The 20,615-nt window shown below is 50.2% G+C and overlaps 6 protein-coding genes across 6 annotated transcripts; 4 read left to right on the top strand and 2 right to left on the bottom strand.

Annotated features, from left to right (window-relative positions):
• Window positions 1-79: 79 nt before the first annotated feature.
• Window positions 80-5,687, top strand: DFJ58DRAFT_805024 (uncharacterized protein). The gene is given in 10 exon segments (XM_041391074.1): window positions 80-303; window positions 323-484; window positions 607-748; window positions 803-970; window positions 1,018-1,694; window positions 1,717-3,054; window positions 3,151-3,577; window positions 3,615-4,432; window positions 4,527-4,670; window positions 4,719-5,687. The coding sequence occupies 10 exon segments, from the start codon at window positions 142-144 to the stop codon at window positions 5,400-5,402; spliced, it is 4,722 nt and encodes a 1,573-aa protein (XP_041240197.1). The 5' UTR covers window positions 80-141; the 3' UTR covers window positions 5,403-5,687.
• Window positions 5,688-7,911, bottom strand: DFJ58DRAFT_805018 (uncharacterized protein). The gene is made up of 8 exons (XM_041391073.1): window positions 7,531-7,911; window positions 7,287-7,425; window positions 7,104-7,203; window positions 6,929-7,047; window positions 6,732-6,852; window positions 6,039-6,672; window positions 5,853-5,987; window positions 5,688-5,794 (listed from the first exon to the last, which is right to left on the bottom strand). The coding sequence occupies exons 1-8, from the start codon at window positions 7,654-7,656 to the stop codon at window positions 5,747-5,749; spliced, it is 1,422 nt and encodes a 473-aa protein (XP_041240196.1). The 5' UTR covers window positions 7,657-7,911; the 3' UTR covers window positions 5,688-5,746.
• Window positions 7,912-7,997: 86 nt separating this feature from the next.
• Window positions 7,998-9,182, top strand: DFJ58DRAFT_805016 (uncharacterized protein). The gene is made up of 2 exons (XM_041391072.1): window positions 7,998-8,440; window positions 8,496-9,182. Exons 1-2 carry the CDS (start codon window positions 8,072-8,074, stop codon window positions 8,925-8,927), a joined length of 801 nt encoding a protein of 266 aa, XP_041240195.1. The 5' UTR covers window positions 7,998-8,071; the 3' UTR covers window positions 8,928-9,182.
• A 2,895-nt stretch (window positions 9,183-12,077) lies between these two features.
• Window positions 12,078-13,332, top strand: DFJ58DRAFT_717838 (uncharacterized protein; the record flags this gene model as incomplete). The annotated part of the gene is made up of 3 exons (XM_041384408.1): window positions 12,078-12,206; window positions 12,340-13,125; window positions 13,183-13,332. The coding sequence occupies 3 exons, from the start codon at window positions 12,078-12,080 to the stop codon at window positions 13,330-13,332; spliced, it is 1,065 nt and encodes a 354-aa protein (XP_041240194.1).
• Window positions 13,333-13,600: 268 nt separating this feature from the next.
• On the bottom strand, window positions 13,601-14,544 carry DFJ58DRAFT_47331 (uncharacterized protein). The gene has a single exon (XM_041380552.1). It carries the CDS (start codon window positions 14,387-14,389, stop codon window positions 13,868-13,870), a length of 522 nt encoding a protein of 173 aa, XP_041240193.1. The 5' UTR covers window positions 14,390-14,544; the 3' UTR covers window positions 13,601-13,867.
• Window positions 14,545-15,919: 1,375 nt separating this feature from the next.
• DFJ58DRAFT_47250 (uncharacterized protein) lies at window positions 15,920-18,860 on the top strand. The gene is made up of 8 exons (XM_041380549.1): window positions 15,920-15,953; window positions 16,003-16,428; window positions 16,476-16,594; window positions 16,649-16,962; window positions 17,013-17,063; window positions 17,117-17,312; window positions 17,371-17,526; window positions 17,580-18,860. Exons 2-8 carry the CDS (start codon window positions 16,247-16,249, stop codon window positions 18,842-18,844), a joined length of 2,283 nt encoding a protein of 760 aa, XP_041240192.1. The 5' UTR covers window positions 15,920-15,953; window positions 16,003-16,246; the 3' UTR covers window positions 18,845-18,860.
• Window positions 18,861-20,615: the final 1,755 nt, after the last annotated feature.

Below are 20,615 nucleotides of genomic sequence, written 5' to 3'. Positions count from 1 at the left end.
CGTGAGAAATATATTCCAATTCGATACGAGTTAGTTCGGTTAGCACATGTTGGTTTGGGGGCCAGGCCGCGTCGCGTTTCTTGAGACCAACCATTCATCAAGACAGCTGCAGGATTTTAATCGTCGACGGCCTGCGCAGGCATGGCCAGTCCATCAGATGACGGTCTAGCAGAAGTCCCATCAAACATGCCAGATTTCTCTGCACCAGCCTTCTCTTCCGCTGGCCAACGCAAGTTTCGTCTCCAACAGCTCCTCGATAACAAGGAAAAGCAGCTGCAACAGGCGGGAACTCTCGGTCAGCGGGTTCTTGCGCAGCAGATAGAAGCTCGAAGAGAAGATAAGACAACTCCAGGAATTTGATGTAGAACATGCAGAGGACGGGGAACTAGATACTGACGCGCGCGAACGTTATCGCGAACTAGCAGAGACTATTGCTGATTGGGACGCAGAGAACGCGCAGCTATCTAGTGCCTTTGGCCAAAAAGTGAGTCCTGCATTTAAAATTTCTAGGCAAACGCCTGTTATTGGTGAATGCCACATGCACCACGCCTTGCCTATGAAATCCGTAATGCATCATGCACTAATGTGTAATCTATTTATTTATAGCGTCCTCCTACGCAGCAATCATCTCCAGCCCTACCAATCAATGATCTTCCTCGAGAGGAGCCCGAGCGCTCCAAAGCTTCAGCTTCATCTGCTGCCCAGTCTCGTCGCGCCAAAAACGCTGCCCATCGAGCAGACGACGTCGGCAAGTTTCTTTCACTCTTTTCGGTTTTGCTTTCACGGCTCACCATTTTTCCAGAATTTGCGTTCGAGATCGGAAGCGGACTTCTTACCGAAGTGCGACGGCTCCAAAGCCTTCTCGGAGAGCGTGACAAGGCCATCCAAGATATGAAGGAGGAGAAAGACGACCTCGAAAAGACCGTTGAGTCTCTACGTACCGCGCTTCGATCGCAAGAACAGAGCTCAGGTCAGTCCTGTAATATTTCTTTGCCTCGTGAAATTTACTTGCCGCAGACAAATTCAAAGAAGAAAACTGGAACCTCGAAGTTACTCTTCAAGAAGTCCGTACCCAACATTCAGACGCGCAGTCAACAATTGTGCGCCTCGAAGGTGAACACAAGCGCATCACGAAAGTGCTCAACAGCACACGAGAAGCAGCAGACCAGCACAAGAACGAATCACAGCGCGTCCAAACTGCATTCGATGATATGAAAGCTAAGCATGAGACAGACGTGGCACAGGCGCGTAAGCATGCTGCGGGCCTACAGCGCGACAAGTCAGACTTGCAGTCCGCGCTTGATACACTGAAGGCAGAAGTAGAGAAAGCAAGCCGTCGCCTCGGTCCACGATTCGGGAGTCCACTCACGCCTGGCGCAAGCCAGGGCAAAGAATACTCGACCCCTGCTGCAGAGGATGATGATGTCTTCACCTCGGCCAGCACCAACAACAGGCGAAAAATGGACAGTTCGGCCGTGTTCCAGCCTGACGCATTCGAGGATCTTGTAGACATTTCCCCCGACCCATCACCATCACGCCCATTCCATGCGAGCAACCATCCCAATAATGAAATTGAGGCCCTCCAGCAGCGGCTTGTCCACGCCCAGAGGCAGATCAGCACCCTCAAGGGCAGTTTGCATCGCGAGAAGGAGATGCGAATGGAGTATAGGCGCAAACTAGAAGTCTTCCTCTGGGTATGTACATGATGAAAACGAGCCTCCAGGAGATGAGACAAATGACGATGACGAGATTGAGACTAAGCATCCTCGCCGGCTGACGCCATACCGTTCTGGTGGTGGCAGAGGCAGAGGCAGGAGAGGCAGGGGAAGGTCCTCCCTTGTTACCAGGCTTGGCATGGCAGCGCAAAGTCCTAGTCCTACATCTGATTACAACGCATCTCCTCCTCCACCCGTGCCGGCCCTCCCCGACTTTGCTGACGATATTCTTTCCGACGAGGGTAACGCAGAAGGCGAGCCGGAAGAGCAAAATCTTGACTCCTTACCTTCTGCCTCCTCGAAGCGAACGAGCGTTGACGGTATGGACCCCATGTTTGCCAATGTCCTCCGCAAGTCTGCATCCTACAGCTCGCTTCCAAGTCAATCCAGCCCTCTTCGCCATTCCCTGCTGGCCCGCTCGTCGCCTCGCGGCACTGCACGTGGTGGAGCCCCACAAAGACGCACTCGTGGCGGTGCTGCTTTCCAGGAGGCCAGACCGGCGTCCCTTGTTGGGGAACCTGAGGCCTTGGCTGCAGAGCTCGGCATTGGCATGACGTCTGTCACTGAAGATGTTGAAGTCAAGGTCACCACTGAAATGGCATGTCAGACGGACTTCGAGGACGTGACGGTGCTTGTGCCCTCGCCCTCTTCCCCAGCGAACGACATGGGTGTGCAAGTCGAGCAAGCCCTTGAACCCGTGCCAGCATCTCCTACCACTTCTGAAATGTCCTGCCAGACTGACGGGGAGTCCTCTGTGGTGCACATGGAAACAGCTGTGCAACACGAACCCATTTCTCCCGTTGCAGCCCGCACAAGTTTTTACCAAATGCAGCCCCCTGATCGTGTTTTCATTGCACGGAGCTCGATGAGGCGCACGACGCTCACACAGTCTGATTTCTCTCGCTCGTCAGAGGGCGACAATACCTTACGTGGTAGCATCCCCGGTGAAGCTAACAGCCGACGACCCATTCCAGGTGGTTTCACCTCTGATGAGGAGAGCGACATCGACGTTGATATTGACGACGGAGCGACGGAGACCGGTATAGAAACAGACACAGATGTGGACGATTACCACGACGCGCGGGGAAGTTCTGCTACAGAGTCACGGGAGGACTTCCACTCTGTGTTGACGATGACGGACAACGACTTTTCGGAGAGCGATGACGAGAGTATCAAGGCGCTGGTAATCTCAAGGCGGTCGTCAATGGCGTCTACGACGCAACATCGGGAGTTGCGCCATCGTGACACAGCTACCTACGAGGAGAGGGGTGTTGGTATGGATAGCGTTGAAGAGCCGAAGGTCATCGAGGTTATCAAGGAAGTTGAGGTCATCAGGGAGGTGGAGGTCATCAAAGAAGTGGAAGTCATCAAAGAAGTCGAGGTGCCTGTTGAAGTCATCAGGGAGGTGGAGGTGCCTGTTGAAGTCATCAGGGAGGTGGAGGTCATCAAAGAGGTCATCAAGGAGATCGAGATCATCAAGGAGGTTCCGATCGAAATCATCAAAGAAGCACCTGTGGAAGTTATCGAGGAGGTCCAAGAACCAGTTGAAGTGTTGAAGGCAGTCGAAGTGACCAAGACGGTTGCCGAGCCCTCCAAGCCAGAGCTGAAGGAGATGTCCGTTCAAACGGATATTTTTACTGCTTCGCCCGTCATTGCAAATTGGCAAGATACCTCTGCGTCATCCATGACCCCAACTGCCACTCCCGCACCCTCTCTCCCTGCGTCCCCCGCTCTCTTCCGAGTGGGCACGACGGTACAGCAGTTCCAGTTCGTCCCTGCACCTGCCGTCGCAATGCCCGCTTCCCCTTCCCCCTCTACTGTTCGCGACTCCAGTCTCAGTACCACAAGCATCGGCATCATTCGTTCTGTTACCTCCAATGCAGACCATCGGCAGGTCAGTTGAATCTGCAGTTTCTTTTGGCGCCGACGATGGAGCTCGTCGTTCAAGGACCGCTTCTTCCGTACCCTCCATTGTAGACAAGACTCGTCCCCCTATGATGGCCTTGCCACCACCACCTCGCCAGCCGCCTCCGTCTAGCACCATGGCACCACCCCCTTTCATCCCGGAAAGGAGAGTAGCTACTACGTCCTCAACATCGGACGCGCCGCCACCTCGTCCGTCCTCCCCCCCACCTCCAGAACTCATACAGCGTGCCACCACACCGACCTTTGGTACAATGCTCTCCGTACATGGCAGGGGTGGTGCTTACGGTCCAAGACAGCATGGCTCGAGCATGCCCCCGCCCCAATCAAATTTGCGGCAGCCGCCATCCACAAGCAGCTTCCGGTCTGCTGCCAATGCTGCGGCGTATGCGCAAAACTCGGTTCCACCGTCTGGCTTACCATCATGGGGTGTGCGCGAGCAGCAGAGGAGGGAGATGTCGAGTACGTCCCTGGCGTCAGATAGAAGCGCACTTTCACCACGGTCGTCCATGTCTTCGGACCACAATGTCTTCTTAAACCGTACACCTGGCGCTAGCATGCCCGTTACCCCCGGCAAGAATGTCGAACAGCTTAATGACAACAGAAATAGTATGTCGACAGACCCTGCTGTCATCCATGCGATCACCCAGACTATGATCGGCGAGTTCTTGTACAAATATACCCGGCGCACCATTGGTAAGGGCTATGGAGAGAAGAGACACAAGCGGTTCTTCTGGGTGCATCCGTATACCAAGACTTTGTACTGGAGCTCTGCTGACCCTGGATCATCAAACGTTTCAGAGTCGAGTGCCAAGAGTGGTGAGTGAAATGTTTAATGATGTGATATCTCTCTGATTGATGTTGAATTGATGGTTTGTGTGGCCACAGCTTATATTGAAGGCTGTTCGCTCTGTTTTGGATCCCAATCCCATGCCTCCTGGTTTATACCAGTACAGCGTGGTGATATCCACAGCCCAGAGAGAAATGAAGATTACCGCTCCTACCAAAGAGCGCCATGACATTTGGCTCAACGTCCGTTGCTCTCGTCTAACTTTTGGGTGGACGCTTACATCATTCTAGGCTTTGAAATACCTGCTTGCTCGTCCCAGCCCTGCAATGACACCCTCAACCAGTCAGAATGAAAATGCGGCCCCCATGAGCCCCATGTCTCAAAGCGCAGAGCTCACAGACGATGATCACCGTCATTTGATTGATACAAGCCCCCAAAGTCAACGAAGTGGCCGAAGCAGCCGGAACGGTGGTGCCTTCAGCACCACGCCGCGGGGCAGCCGGAGTAGATCACAAATCTCTATTCGAGGGTCTGTAGGCAAAAGGTCCGGAACGCCAGCCGCAGAATACCTCCGATGGGCAGCGCCCGAGAGCCCGTACAGCCCCGCGAGGTCCTTCGAACGAGTAATGAGTCATGGCCAAGACGATGATGACCTTGAGTTTGAACTCCATGGCCAATCCCAATCAGACGACGGGTTCGAGGGCTTGGAAAATGTGCGCGCCTGTTGTGATGGACGTCATACTGTCGGTCATTCTGGTCATCACCACCATCACTCCCACAATGGTGACCACCTTGAAGTTAGCGCTCCCGCACGGCCGGTGTCTCCTGCGTGGTCGCTTCGATCGCGAACGGGGAGTGCACACTCTCATGACACGGGCGGTTTGTTTTCATGGGGCCGAGGGGACGATGGGAAGCTTCGCTTTGGCTCTCGACGATCTACAAAGACTGTACCTAACGCTACTGGTGATCGGTAGTTGGGCGAACAACGCCCGTTTCCTCGCTCTTGCCTTGCCTATTTTTGCTTTTTGCGCACGATATCTCGCTTTCTCGCAGCCTACCCTCCCTGATAATGGTCTTCGCTATATCATGATATAAATCCCTTATATTCAGTGACTTTTTTTTTCGTTTCGTGTATGCATTATTTTTTCTTTGCACAGTTACCCAAGACTTCCGAGAACCGAACCGCTCCTTGTATCTCACCGGAATGCTACCTAAATACCCACACTCCTTTGCTCAATTCTATTTAATTCGCCATCTACTGAGCAAGTTCGAATCATCAAATCTCGTGCATAGTAAGTTATATTTGATCCGTCGCTGTTCAACCCACTACTACCTCGTCGACTTTAGATCGGTGTATGCAAAAACCCTGGCATGTAGTGAGTTTGTGTACCAAGAGTGAAGAATTGGGAATAAGTGCAACGTACTGGCGTCACCCATTCACTGTTGCAGCTGCAGCATACGCCAGCCCAGTCATAGTTGCCGAGCTTGGCACTGCACTTCGGGCAAATAATCTTGCCTGCTAATTGGCCACTCTCCAAAAAAGGTTCCATCCATTTCATCTGAAAAGTCATGATTGGTTGTAGATCGACGACAGACAAATAAACACCTACTGGTTCGACAAAATACCCAGAACACTTGGGATTCATGAGGATCGGTGGACTGACTGGCGATCTTATCCCTGTCATACTCAACGACGGAGGCATGCGCAGCGCAGCGAGTTTCGGATGAGAATGCAGCTCAGCTGCCAGGTCCAACGGAGGCTGCGGCGGTCCGCCGGTCTTCGATGTATCCTGGCTCTCATGTACAGACGACAGCACACGCACCGTCTCGGATTGCGTGGCCGTCCCTGTTGATGGGCCTTCATCGGTAGTGACAGATGCATCGAGTGCATCCGATAGGTTCTTTCCGAGGCCTTCCATTGACATTGAGGATGATCGCGAGGACTTTACGTTAACTCTAGGGGGAGACAAATCGTCCGTGTGCCCATTCTTTGGCTCATCTGACTCGTGATCATCCTCCGTATCGAGTGCTGACATTGAGAGTGATGTCATTGAAAGCGATGACATTGAGAGCGATTCCATCAGCGCCCGTGCACCGAGGCTCATGGATGGTCGCCGCGATGACGTGCCGCGGTCGTTTGCAGACGGGCGCCTCGACGTGGCGGGTGATAGTGAGGGCAGAGCGGGCGTCGGTGGGCCTAGTTGCCCATGATCGAGCATGTGCTCGCGCGTCGCTAGTTCTTGCCTACGAAAGGTGGTGTGTATGAATTAGCGCTGGGAGCATGACATAATCTGATGGTTTACCTGCACATCTTGCATCGTATTCGACGGCTTGGCACGATCATCGGTGTATTGGGTACAGAATCTGATGGTGTTCTGGGATGCTTGGCGAACATTGCATTGTCTGGAATTGTCCCATCTCCATCTACGATTCAATCGATCAGCACCGATCTCGAGCTTGAAGCATCGATTATGATAGATAAGGCAGAAGGTAGACTTACTCATAATCTCCTCCATTGTCCGTTCCAGGTAGAACATGCGTGTTGCCTTATCACGCCGCGTGAACTTGTATGACGATTGGTGAAACACCTTAAGTTGTTCCATAAATCCTTCATTTGGCCTGCAGAAGCACCCTTATCTGGGTACATAATTCAGGGACGATGTAAAGTAACTTACTCAACGATGGGCCTCACTGTCCTTATCATGTCTACAGCGCTTTCCGGGTCGAGCTTCAGCGAGTACATGAGGTATGCTGCGACAATCGTTGCGCTCCTGCCTGTGTGATCAGATGTCAAAAATTGATCCGCTATCGGGCTAGCGGAAGAAAAGATGATGTCAGTCGGCCAAGCTCGAACGTACTGATTCCAGCCATGCAATGCACGAGTACACCACGACCCTTGTCGAGCTCGTTCTGGATAAATGATATCGACGGCAAAAAGTGCACGAGGACATCTTCATTTGCACTATCGTCAATGTTGACTTGGTATCTGTTAAATATCTAGAGGTGTCTGCATCAGCGTCTGCCTCGGATCCTTTTTCATACGTGTACTAGATGATATTTGGGCACAGGAACCCGGGGAGTTAAAGCGCTAGTGGTACGCACCGCATGAATGGTAACTTTGCCCCGCATCGCTGTTAAAACGCTGAAGATGTTTTTCTCCTTCAATCCCTTGACATCCAAAGCGCTCTGCAGATCTCCAATCCAAACTCCTGGTACAACTTCATCCATCGTAAATGGTAGATAAATGAAGTAGGAAGCTGTGTACTGAATTTTCCTGTTAAGACTATTAGGTATATTAATACTTCGGGAACTCGACCAAGTTTGTGGTATGCCAATGATGACTCGGAGCGAGTGATAAAATAATTCAGCGGTCAACTAGGAAGTGCGAAGTCAAATGAATGGGCCACTAGTAATAATTATTCGCCGTGAAACGTCGGAATGGTTGTCAACAGTTGTCAACGCTTTACACGGAGAGCTCAGCAGTATTAGTGAGCACGTGAGCAAGTCGGTGAGCATTGTTCATTGAAGGGGTTGAACCCAAATACATGCAAACAATTGGCACTTGGTCCGGAAAATCCATTAATGTCAATGCTTTTGTCTCCGTGTCGGGGAATACAATGCACGATGTCAGGTCTATAGTACAATGCATCGCTTATATGTTCAGCTTTATGTTATCCGGTATAAAGATCAGACATTCTTCTCCGGACATTTGCAAGGACGTCTCTCATCTGTCTCGTCTCAGTTCATACTCTGTATACTCTTTGCTCTTCTACCTTCAAATTCGACACTCAAGGCAGGCCTTTGGGGACCCTGGTGGACACTTCAGCTAACTGAATATTTCATCGTATCGCTCTCCAAGTTATTATTCTTCTATATTTTTCCCGTAATGGACTCGTCTGCATCTATCCGTCCTACACTCCCCCCGCTTCATTCACTTAATCTTCCTCGTGCACTCAAGACTCAACCCCCTCGCATTGATGCACTCCATGACTCGTACGAATTGAAACGCCAGGTTAGTCTGGACTTATGATATACACAACTTCTACTGAAGGCAGGGTGATTTCCAGATTCCAAGGCTGCACATACCCAGCAGTCAATATTCACATTCACACAAGAACCGTCAGGTTTCTATTTCATCCTCAACGTCTTCTCGCACTCCTTCCCCCACCCCTTCGCCCCTCTCATCTTCGCGTTCCCCTACTTCCGGTGGTCAATCCACTAAAATGTGTCTAGTACCTACCACTTTCGAGCATGCCGACGCAGTCGTTGTCATTCCTGATCCCGATGCCCCACATGTACACCCCCTCTCCGGCGTCACAAACCTCAAACAACCTGCGCCGCCCGTTCTTCTGGTCGGGCCTGCCTTGCAATGCCTGCGCCAGCCGCAACGACAAATAGCCAAGGGGGCACGTCTGCACCCCTATCGCATTGTGCGCACTCCGGCGGATCGCAAGTTTTCTATTGCATCCATCAGGATGAGATCACGAATCTTACAATAACAAGCCTGAATACTACCAAAAAATGTGTTGTATTGCTAGCGCCACCATCAGTGTATTACTAGTATTCTTTAGGAATCCCCGTCAGAGGTGTAGGTGGAAGTATTGTGTTTTTAGGTTACAAAAGAAGCTAATGTTTGAATCCGATTCACTTGTACTACTAGTTGTAGCCTTGTAGGAGAACACTGGCACTTGAATTCGTTGTGTCTGATTCACCCTGATCATCGCGAAGGAGACGGGTACCATGCATACGAGAACAAAGGTTTGAAGTTCACTTTGAACGGATACTACGGTAGTAAACTTTCTGACACTGCTGATATTCTGTTCACCCTCAAATAGGAAGTTCAAAAATCTAATGGAACAAAGGAACAACGAGTCGCATTTGTTATGCATAACCACCTCAAGCTCACGGCGATCTCCTGAGTCCTCGCATGTTGAGTCTGAGAAGCAGAAGCTTTCAGATATGGCACAACTTGAACGGATACAAGTCTGACAAGTCAATTCAAGAACACCAAAATACAAACAACGGGAATACGAAGCTCGTGATAATATTAGGAATAATCAGATTTGTTTCAGATTGCGCTATCATGTCTGGTCCGAATGCCCGAAACGAACAAGTCCGAACTTGGCAGACGTCCCTTCAGACGTTGTCCAGCGACCTCTCATTTCTTTGGGATGCGGCCCTTGGCTTTGGCAGAACGCGCTTCGGTGGTTGTCTCTGTGGGCTCCGCCATCTACGCATCCGTTTCTTCTGGAGACGACGGCAGCTCGGGGGTGGTGAAGAGGGAGCTCGAGGAGTGGAGTGGTATGCAGGAACAGGATTGGAGCTGCTGGAGGGGCCGGCGATGGCGTTAGTTCCTGCCACGGATGGTGCGAATGGCTTCACAGCCTTTTCACCCGCTCGCTTTCGCCTTTTGGCCTGTCTTTCGGAGAACCCTCTTTCTCTCCATTGCCTTTGCTTCCTGATGCGCTCAAAGTTGTCCCAGAGTACTTCTTCCATCAGTTCGCTTCTGCGCGGGTCTAGCCATTTCCCCCCGGCAGCTTCTCTGGGGTCACGAGACGCGGGCAAGGTGCGTTGGGTGGTTTCGAGTCCCACTAACTCGACTAGAGCAGGAGGACGACCAGTGATGCGCACGCTCGCCTCACCTTCTGGGATGAATGCAACTTTGATCCCATTCCCCGCGTTGGTGTTTAGCGCGACAGCGAATTCGTCATATCCGGCGGGGGAAGGGATGGACCTGGGAGCGGCTCCTCCACGCAGGTCCGCGTCATGCTGAAGATATAGATAGATTTGGTCGAGGGTGAGGAGCAGGGTGACGTTGGGACGGTAACGGTCCGGGATTACGAAGCATCCATTGCCCAAAGGACGTAGCAGCGGGGCAGGAGCTGAGTTGGTGTTGAGCATGGGGCGTGATGATTGTCGGGTGGAAGGGGAGGAGGGATTTTCTTGTCGAGCGGGGGTCTTAAAGCTGACCTCTGATAGGTCCATATCCCTAAAAAACACATGATGGTGCTCGACAGACGGCACCTCATTGCTACCAGCCAGGTCAGCAATGGTCTCAATGTCCTCGTCAGCGAGGTTGGCATTTCCCCAGTTCCTAGGGTCTGGTGCCTTCCCTTTATCCTTCGATAGTCCCACTTCATGGGACTCAGAATTTCTGTCATTTGAGGCAGGATGACTGAGTATGTCCTTTCTATTCTCCATTCGGCTTCTTTTAGACTCGGTCAATCGAGTCTCTGCCCTTCTTACCAGGTTTTCTTGTTCCTGAGTTAGGTCAGTGTTCTGCTCCCTCTTGCAGGTCACACCGTTTGCGCCTGCAGCGTGCTTCTTTGAGGCAGTAATCCAATTCCCATACCGGCCATCACAAGCATCTTCGGTTCTCTCCTTAGACAGACTCACTTGGTCCCCGAGGGTCTCAAACTTGAAAGATATCTTTCTTTCTGTATTTTCAGCATCTCTACTAACAGGAGTTACCACTTGTGCAGACACTAATTTGCCCGTCCTCCCTTCGTCTTCTGAAGGGGTCTCCGCTGTCTCGTTCGTCGGACAAGCGGGGGTCTCCCCGAGTGCGCCTGGCATCGGGGGCATACGCGCCATCAGCACGTCGCTATAAGAGCGAGCGTGCCATTCGGCGGAATACGCAGGGGACACAGCTCGAGGCTGGACGTCCCCCGGAGCCGAGACCAGAGAGGACTGGGCAAACTCACTCTTAGTTTGAAGAGGGCCTGCCTCTTCGATGTTAAGGGTACTGATGGTCCTCTCGGTTGTGACCCCATGTACATGTGTTTGACGTGGTTGGTACCGAGGGATGCGAGAGATGGTAGTAGTAGACATGTTTTAATTTGCCTAGACGCAGAATGACACGTGGATCGGACAAGAGTTCCACGAGTATGGAGAGTTAAACTTGTTGAAGGTTGAAAAATATGTGACAGATGTGAGAAGCAGAAGCTTTCAGATATGGCACAGCGCGGGTAGATGATAAATCAGGCGCTCGAATAAGTCAAGAACGCCAAGATACAAACAACGGGGAGCGACTACTCTTATACCTGTAAGAATACGAAGCTCGTGATGATAGGAATAATCAGATGTTAAAGTACTTGTTTCAGATTGCGCAACTCACCACGAGAATATTTGACAGGGAAAAAACCCGATCACTAAAACAAAGCCCTCCTATTCTACTTCGGGCGCTGAGCTGGTCAATATACATTATCAGGGGAAGCCTCATGGAATCATAAGTCTTCCGAGTTGCTGTCAGAATCTTCGTGGTCAGCTTGATTTTTTGACATACATGTGTTGCCAAGCGATACCCTATCCTGTACTGTACTTCCACCCAGGGCCGCAGCACATTGACACTGTACGCCGGGGTAGTGCAAGAGAAACTCTTACCAGTATTAATCTGTGACATGACAGGCTTAACAGCGTTGGGAGCCTCGGGCGAGTTGCCTGCAGTGGCAGGACCTGAGAGTAAGTACTGTTGCAGTGCCTGTGCCGTGAATATTGTTGAAGGGAGGCTCGAATAACATTTCTTCAGCTGTCATGCTCGTGTCGGCAATCTCAGTACAACACACTTAAGTTAAGTTTGAAAATTGAGCACATCTGATTATGTAATGTGCTGAGTTAGTCCAATTATTAGGCATTCAACATCATGACCCATGCCACCCAAAACGCCAGAAGACCCAGAACAAAACCCATATGAACTGCTTGGGATCTTACAGGAGGCTACCGAAGCTGAGATTAGGACAGCCTATCGAACCCGCTCACTAAAAGTCCACCCAGACAGAGTATGTCTATTCATTCCAAGATCGAGAGTTCGAGACTAAATTGACACTGTTGTTGCAGAACAGAAATGACCCTAATGCAGGTGCGTACCTAGCTTTGTTAAAAAAATGTAGCTTACACGCGAATGTAGCTCAGAAATTTCATGCATTGACAACCGCCTCCACCCTCCTCCTCGATCCGCTCCGCCGTCTCGCGCTCGATGCGCAACTCCGTTTGCAAGCTGCCAAGAAGCAGCGCTTCGCATCTTATGACAATAAGCGTAAGGCGATGGTCTCTGAGTTGGAGGAGCGGGAGCAAGAGTTCAAGAAGGCGCGAATGGCGAAGGAGAAGGAGAGAACTGCGAGGGAGAGCGAAAACTTGAGGGTTCGCGAGGAGGGGCGACGAATGCGGGAGCAGAGAGAGAAGGAGCTCGAGTTGCAGGAATTGGAACGTCAATGTGCGAGGTCGAAGCCTGAGTCAAACGGAACTGTTGAAGAAGACTCCCTCGCTCCGCCGCCTCCTGGCGATTTGGATACAACGATCCGTGTTAAATATGCTCTGTCATCACATCCTGCGCTTTCTACGGCATTCGCACTCGCAGCCCACCTTCGACGGTATGGCGAGATTGATGAAGGGACGGTGGTGATGTCGCAGAAAGCCAAGAAGTCGAAAAAGTCTAAGGGACTTGTAGACGGCGAGATGATAGTGACCGCGCTGGTGCCATTCAATCAGTTGGGCGCTGCATTTGCCGTGGTATCGAGTGCCGAATCGCTGAAAGATCGGGGCATGGACGTGGCATGGGCAGGCGGATCTGAGCCTCCAATACTAGGTTGGCTTCGCGAACGCGGAGAACTCGGAGGACCCGCGGCCAAGCGGGCTGAGCCGCTCCCGACAAAGACTGCTCCGGAGGGGACGACGTTCAGTTCGTTTCCCTCGAGTTTTGTAAGTCTGGTTCACTCGGTCAATCTATTTAAATCACTGATTTTTCTGTTTGGCAAGCCTGCTTTTGATGATGCGGCACCACCGCCACCTCCTGCTGTGAAGACGGGGATGGACTACGAGTCATTGACGCTCCTCCGCATGCGTGAAGCTGAACGCACACGCTTAGAGAAGGAGATACTGGAAGCAGAAGCTGCTGAGGGCGGTTAGCCTTGCTTTGCGGTCGTTTAGTATATGATGTCTTCTGACATCGGACCTGTGGTCGCGATCTCAATATCTGGTGTGAGCTCTAGAGCACCGTGTGCCCTTGGTGCACCTTGATGGTTCTCGTGGGCAGTGATGAAGGACTACGGGTGGAAGGTTAGAGGCATGTATGCATATTCCATTTTACATCCATGAGATTAATTTATTGCATTTCTCAAGAAGTTGCTCGGGGATACCCTTGAAACGTGTATGTATTGTGACGGCGTTCATGTACCCGTAGTCTGGTCGTCACATCCAGCTGAAGTGTTTGCACCCGGTTTTAAGCAGTCTAGTGCAAAAAGGTTCTTTCAGACGCTTGTCATCGCTGCGGTTTAATATAAACAATGACAACCCGATCCTACAGGTCTGAGGGAAAATGCTCTATAATGCAACTTGTACATGGCGGGCTGAATATGACACCGGTTTGCGTTGTGGATTCAGACCCTGCTACTCAAGCTTCAAGAATCGATCGATCGGCTCATCCATTCGTATTTTTGTCCACCTACATTCGAAAATATCTTTGCACGAGAAAACGGTCTACCATACTTTCTAGTTCAACAAACCTTGACACGACCTTATTGTAAGGCAGATAATGAGTTCGACGGGTAATGCAAATAATGGGGAGAGTTCGTGAAAAGACGTTGCGGAAGAGAGGCGATAGGCTTTTCGGATGAGAACGTTCGAGTAAACTTGAGAGAATACGGATGGTACCGGTTCCGAGGTTCGTGAAGTGTCGACTATCAAAACCTTTCTTGGGCTGATCGTATACAGTGCTTGGTGCCGGGCGGTATTTCCCGGCACTACACGCTACTCGACTTGTCCGTAGTGTATAAGCCAGGCTGCAGGTAGATGAGTTGAAAATTTGAAACAGTAGGAACGAAAAAGGAAATATAAAGAAGGCAGTGCGTACGACCGTTGAACTTAAACCTTGAAATGCCTTAGTGTTCCACAGCGCGAAGGCGTTAATGGCTTCTCTTCTCTCCGGCTCCATAGGGCAAGCGTCTTCATGGTGGCTCGAACTCATGGAGCTGGATTCAGGCCTACTAGTAGTAGTACCTGCACATGTGTGGCAGTGGCATGGTTCAAAGAACCACTGGCAGTAGGCTGGGATTTCAAGATGTGATGCTCATCGCTGAGCGCTGATGTTCAAGATAAACCACTCAGTACAAATCAAAGATAGACTCGGCACAACCAGTAGCCGCATCCTTTCTCAGAGTACCGTATTTGGCTGCGGTCCGCACCATCACCGGCATACATACCACAGGGCATGTTGCGGCTTCAAGCACGCTCAGAGCAAGATGTCTATTATATCTCAACCCACGAACTCGGGCCATTCTTACCGTTTGAAGGATCTTCACCTTCCTGCCTTCCTGGCCAGGATCTTCTTGTCCAGGGTGGCAGCATGAGGCTCCAGGGTCTACTATTAATACCGTGGATCTCATCATTGCAGGCATCGTGCAGTAATTTCTGGCACGATAAGCGCCTGCTACTGCTCAAATAATGTCGCGGTAATCCTCTAGTCAGACGACAAGACCTTCAATGTGCTATCAGTGATCAGTTTTCAGTCTTTGGCCACCATGTAATCAAGGTTATGGGTACACGAGGTGTCGGTTTGAAGCCAAGTGCGTACACGGCGCTCCGACTCGGAGCTTCCAGTTAGCTCAGTGATAAGCCGCCTGTATTCGAATGGGTGCTATGATCTGGGACAAGAACCGAAAAGCACAAGCGCGTGCTTACCGCATGGGATTACCCTGCAGCACACTGCCCTCTAATTTGATCTCACCGCTTTCGCATTGATCTACCCGCTCCCTGTATTAAAGCGAGCAGAAGAATTGGAAGACTGAAGGATCTGTAATTTTGTCACATTGTCCAGAGTTTCTGTCGCAGGCAGGCATCACACAAATCCAAGTCTGTACCCCGTTTTTTCCAGACAAGATGTGGTTGATACCCTCAAGTCATCAACAACATATCAGGTGAGATTCCTCCAACGCCCGCATGATGTGATATCTGAGGTTTTCATTGGTGTAGCTCCCATCTCCATCATGCAGAGACGGATTCAAGCACCAAATCCTGCATTCAGACGACGTTCGAGACAACCGCCCATCAACAATTCGATATCACTATGTGCGATTTACCTGTCATTCGGAAATGATGGACTTACATGCAATGACAGGACTTGTCAGGTGGGACCAGAGACGTATGGCGTGCAAGTTTTCGGCATGTTCTGATAACTTCATGACATGACTACTCGGTTCTGATAAATCCCAGATATCGATCTTCATCACCTGCCCAAGATCGGGTGGTTGAATGTGGATCATCAATTCTACGTCGAAATATCCATTCATGATGTCAATGCGATCACGACCAGTCGTACGAGTCCGGAGAAGCCCAGCTCTACGCCATGGAGTAGTAAACATACCTTGTACGTCGGAGACTACTGCCTGATTCAAAAGCTGATTCAAAGAACAGCAATGTTCACAACTCTACCACGCTGACATTGAAAGTATTTGCTCATCGCCAACTTCATGATAATCAGTACATTGGTATGGTTGAGGGCTGTGTCGAGGAATTTTTGAGGTACCCTGGCGGTGAGTGATCGCGTCCTTGCGCAATGTATTTTCTGACAGTTCAATCCAGCCATTCTTGAACGACTGAAGTGCGTAAACCCCCAAGGCAAGGAAGAGCTGCTCAGAGCAAGCTTGGAGTTCAAGCTTACCCGCCTTGTGGGCGCTGGGAAACCTACTGATGGATCCCAGCGTACCGAAACTGATCACACAGAAGGTATCTGGAAGGGGCCCATAGCGAGTCATGCCTGTGGGGATGCAGTCAAAACACCACTTCCCGTGGCAGTGCAGATCTTCGGTACGTGATATCAGTTCGAATGACGGTTACTCTTGACAATTTGCGACGTCAATCAGACATGGACCTTCACCATCTGCCGCGAATACATTTGTTCTCGACTTACGACAGCTTCTATATCAATGCTTCCGTAGATGACCATGACTACATGTCCACCACTGCTGAGAACCTGCATTCCTTGCCGTGGACGACTGAGCTAAAACTGTGAGATACATTGTACCTGTGAGTTCATGACATTGACTCCTAGCAAGGAATGTACAGGCGTCGTCCAGAATTTCCCTCAAAGTCTTCGCAAAACGTCACCTCCATGAAGATCAGTACATTGGTATGGTACAAGAAGATGTCGAGACGCTTCTCGCTCATTCCAGAAGTGAGTTTCTGGTTACTATCTGATTGGCTTGCTCGTCGTTAAATACAACATTAGCTAAAATCTACCGCCTCGTGTCTTTTGATCCTCATGGCAAGAAACATTTCCTTTGTGCTAGCATGGAATTCAAGATCATACCTCTTCATAATGCAATCGAGCATGGCATCACTCAGCATGCTCAAGACCAGCTCGCCCGCACAATTGATGCCTCTAAGGATACATCAGATGAACCAGCCACGGGAGGCAATGGTCCAAATGAACCATTGACAGCGTCTACTGAGCAGGTCCTCGATGTCGCTGTCTCAGAAGTCCTTACTCCGCTCTTGGACAAGATCAGCATTTTCATTCAGCTTGCTGGCAAGTTCGCTGGGGTACGATCCCTTGACTTTGCCACTGAATATGTCTGATACTGCTCCCCTAGGCCCATCCTTACACCAAAATGGCGTTTATGATTCTCACTGCAGTATATCATGTAAGTGGGATAGTCGCATGTTCAGACCTAAGGAGCTCACCTATTTTGATTAGTTGGTGGATGCACAACTTGCCCGAGACCGAAGTATCAATCGGCTCATTACCGTTATGCACGAAACCTACAGCCTTGTCTCTGGCATAGAGGAACTGAAAAGGGTGGAATCGCAAGAAAAGACTATTAACTCCCTCGCTCGCCAGACGATCGAGTGCTCGTACTTTATCCGTGACTACCTGGAGAAAAAGAGCGGATGTGAGTCTCGCGGCTTCTTACCAAAGCTTAGCTTCTTTAACAAAATTCTTGAATGTAGGGAAACAAAGCTTTTCGAACGCGTTGTCCAAACTAGATGATAAAATCCTAACGTACGAAGTAACCTTCAAAGAACTCAAGAATGCTATACATCAGCAAGCCGCGATTCACACGGAACTCTACGTCTTTCGTGTTTATGATCTGTTGCATGACCATGGTAGTGTTCCATCTTCCATCTCTCTTCCTCGCATATATTCATATTACTACTAGCCGCGAAAACAGACCTTGACGCCATGCACTATGCTGTTGGCGCTTCGATTGAATCACAGAAGATCGGAGATGCGCCCCCACGAACCGACATCGTGGAGTCAATAACCTCATGGATCAATAAAGACGATGAACGTCAGATTTACCTCTTGCTAGGTTCAAGGGGGTCCGGAAAATCCACTATCGCACATAACATTGGACGCCAATTCGACGCCATTGTGCGTCTTGGTTCGTCGTACTGTTTTTCGCGCGCTGCCCGGGATAAGCGAAATGCTACGAATTTGTTCAGCACGATTGCACGGGACCTTGCTGATCACGACCCTCAATATATGAAGGCTCTCTGGGCTATTGTGAAAGACAAGCGCGCATTACGTGGATTGACAGACCCACTTACTCAATTCGATCGCTTTATCCTTATTCCCGCGAGTCAAATGACATGCATCGGCCCTGTACTGGTGATCATCGACGGGTTGGAACACAGCGGTAGCGAGTCAGATCGTAAAGACCTCCTGACTGCGCTCGCAGAGAAAGGAGCAAAGCTCCCCCGTAATTTCAAGTTATTAGTCACTTGCCGGCCAGAGGAGGACATTTGCGCTGCTTTCGAAGGAAAATCTCATGTTATACAGAAGCATTTGGAACATCACGCCGACTCACACTTTGTTCCACCACCAACATTGGGGAAAAACCAGACAAGCAGACCTAGGTCTCGCCCTCCTACGCCTCCTTTGTCTATCCCTGCATTTACGCGATACAACCTCTCACTTGGGGCTGACTCGTCGACAAGCGACTCTACTCCGGTATCGGATCTCTCGGACTCAGGCTCAGCAGTCTCTGCTGTGTTTGACACCTTGGACGATGGCAGTGATTCTACTGAGTCCCCTCCTTCCAGTCTCAGCTCCGTTGATGAGGAGCCACAGCCTTCACGAAAGGACGTTGTACAAGTTACACGCAGGAGCAAAGAGTTCACCGTAGAGGAGATCTTCGAAATTGATGGCCGTACCGTTCGAAGAACCAATTCGGAGAAGCTCGAGAGTTGGACCGTTAAGTCGCATGATCACTCTCAAAGTGGTCTGCTCCTTAAAGGATTCGTCACATCAGCAGAACCGGCGAATGATTTGCCGCCATTGCTTGGATTATCTGGATACAATAGTTGTCTCCCCAAACAATCTCGCCAGAAGCAGGTCCGGGAAAAGACTATTATTCGTCACTCCACGGATGTGGATGGGGCGGAAATATTGGGCCGGGTTGATGATCTCGCATGTCCGTGATACAATACGCCTTCAAGTTGTCATCTACAGTGCTACACATAATACTCTACTAACCTCGACGAACTCTCACCACAGATACTATACTGTGCGATCCCTACGTACAATGATCGAACGGCCGTTACTGCGCAACGTTCTAGTCTCCCCGTATTCCAGTTGAAGTTGAAAGTAGCGCTGTGCATGTGAGTCCCGACGGCACTTATCTTATTTATTGATAAATAAATCGACCACACGACCCTGAGGCCTTGAGGCTAATTGAAACCTTAACTTAAACAAGTACCCTCAAGCTCAAGTTCTGTCTGATCGAACTACTACACTATTCCGGAAATCTGTCACGGTAAGATGCCAGCATCACGAACATATCATATCACAAGTTTGCGGGAAACCACTTTTGCCACGAGTCATATGACGGTCGACCAAGTGATGCCATTCTACGATTAATGGGCCGGACGTGCAGCCAAGCTTCCCCTCAAACAGTAAGTTCTGGCAGTTAACTGATGCGGCAACATCGGTTTGCAATGGACGAAGCACAGCCGTACTGCGACATGCGTAACTGACGAGGTTTTTGATAGCCATCATTACGGCTCTCGATTGGCCAACGTTCTGTGACACATGCTATCAAGAAGGAATTATCATATTTCCTCCATATCGGTCTGCCCAGGGGACTGCAAGACCTCTAGCTTTGAGGACCAAATGTTCGGAGGTGGATGCCCGTGCGAGAACTGTCGCATTACTCGGCATGTTTTGACGAAACTGAAATTACTCTCAAGAATTTCAACCGTATCGGTCCCTCACATGCGGCAGCAACTCACTATTGATTAATCCCCTACACCATTGATCTATCCGAATCCTGATTTGCATAAATTCAGGGTAGGAAGCGCCACTCAGTTTAACGCCTTCCGGCCTGTCTGGTAGTACTACCTCATGTTTTCAGTGACTGAAAATAGCTGCCATGCCCGAGATTCGAGGCTCCAAATCTACGACAAGCGTTTATCAGACCGTAAATTTACTCGCTCGTCAAACCATAGAGTATGGATACTTCATTCGTGACTATGCCGTTCATAAAAGTGGATGTAAGCTATCGAGATTAAGCATGATGCAATCGCTGAAATAACAGTTATCCAATAAAGAATAGTATCGTCAATTTGTTCTCGAACACCGATGAAACCATTCAGGAATGTGAAGCTGCCTTCAGAAATATTTGGGTCGCTTTGGAGCACAGAACCGTTATCGACACCCAACTGGTAGTTCTCCGTGTCTATATGACATCTTGAAAGATCTTGGTACGTGATTCTTCGTTAGTCGGGGACAGCATTACTCATCAAGATCAGCCGCCAAGGTAGATATTGCCTTACACAACTGGAACCGCGTACCATGTTGTGTCACTGGAGGAAATCCATGCCACTGAGGTTTCGGACTGGGTAAATGACAAGAACGGTCTAGCAATTTATCTCCTGATTGGGCCTCTCGGATCTGAGACTGGCGCAGTTGCCCATGCTGTAGCTCGTCAATTCAACAACATATCTCGTTTAGCATTGCCATACTGTTTTTGCAGGTCACGACCCGGATTTTATGGCTTGTCTTGGGGATAAGGTGAAACGACGAGCAGTGGGCTCTTCCCCACAGAGTCCTACGCAATTCAGCTTCATCCTCGCACCGGCGCAACAGTTGACAAACTTTGGTCCCGCCACCTGGTTGTAACTGATGCGTATTGATTCACGTGCGGAGGTGGTCTTTGTCCCTAAGGAGAAGGCCCAATTTCTCCCACCTAGCT

Source organism: Suillus subalutaceus (assembly GCF_016647625.1).
Source record: "Suillus subalutaceus strain FC151 chromosome Unknown DFJ58scaffold_111, whole genome shotgun sequence".
NCBI lineage: Eukaryota > Fungi > Basidiomycota > Agaricomycetes > Boletales > Suillaceae > Suillus > Suillus subalutaceus.
The sequence above is the reverse complement of the archived record's forward strand: the minus strand, read 5'-3'. Positions and strand labels throughout refer to the sequence as shown.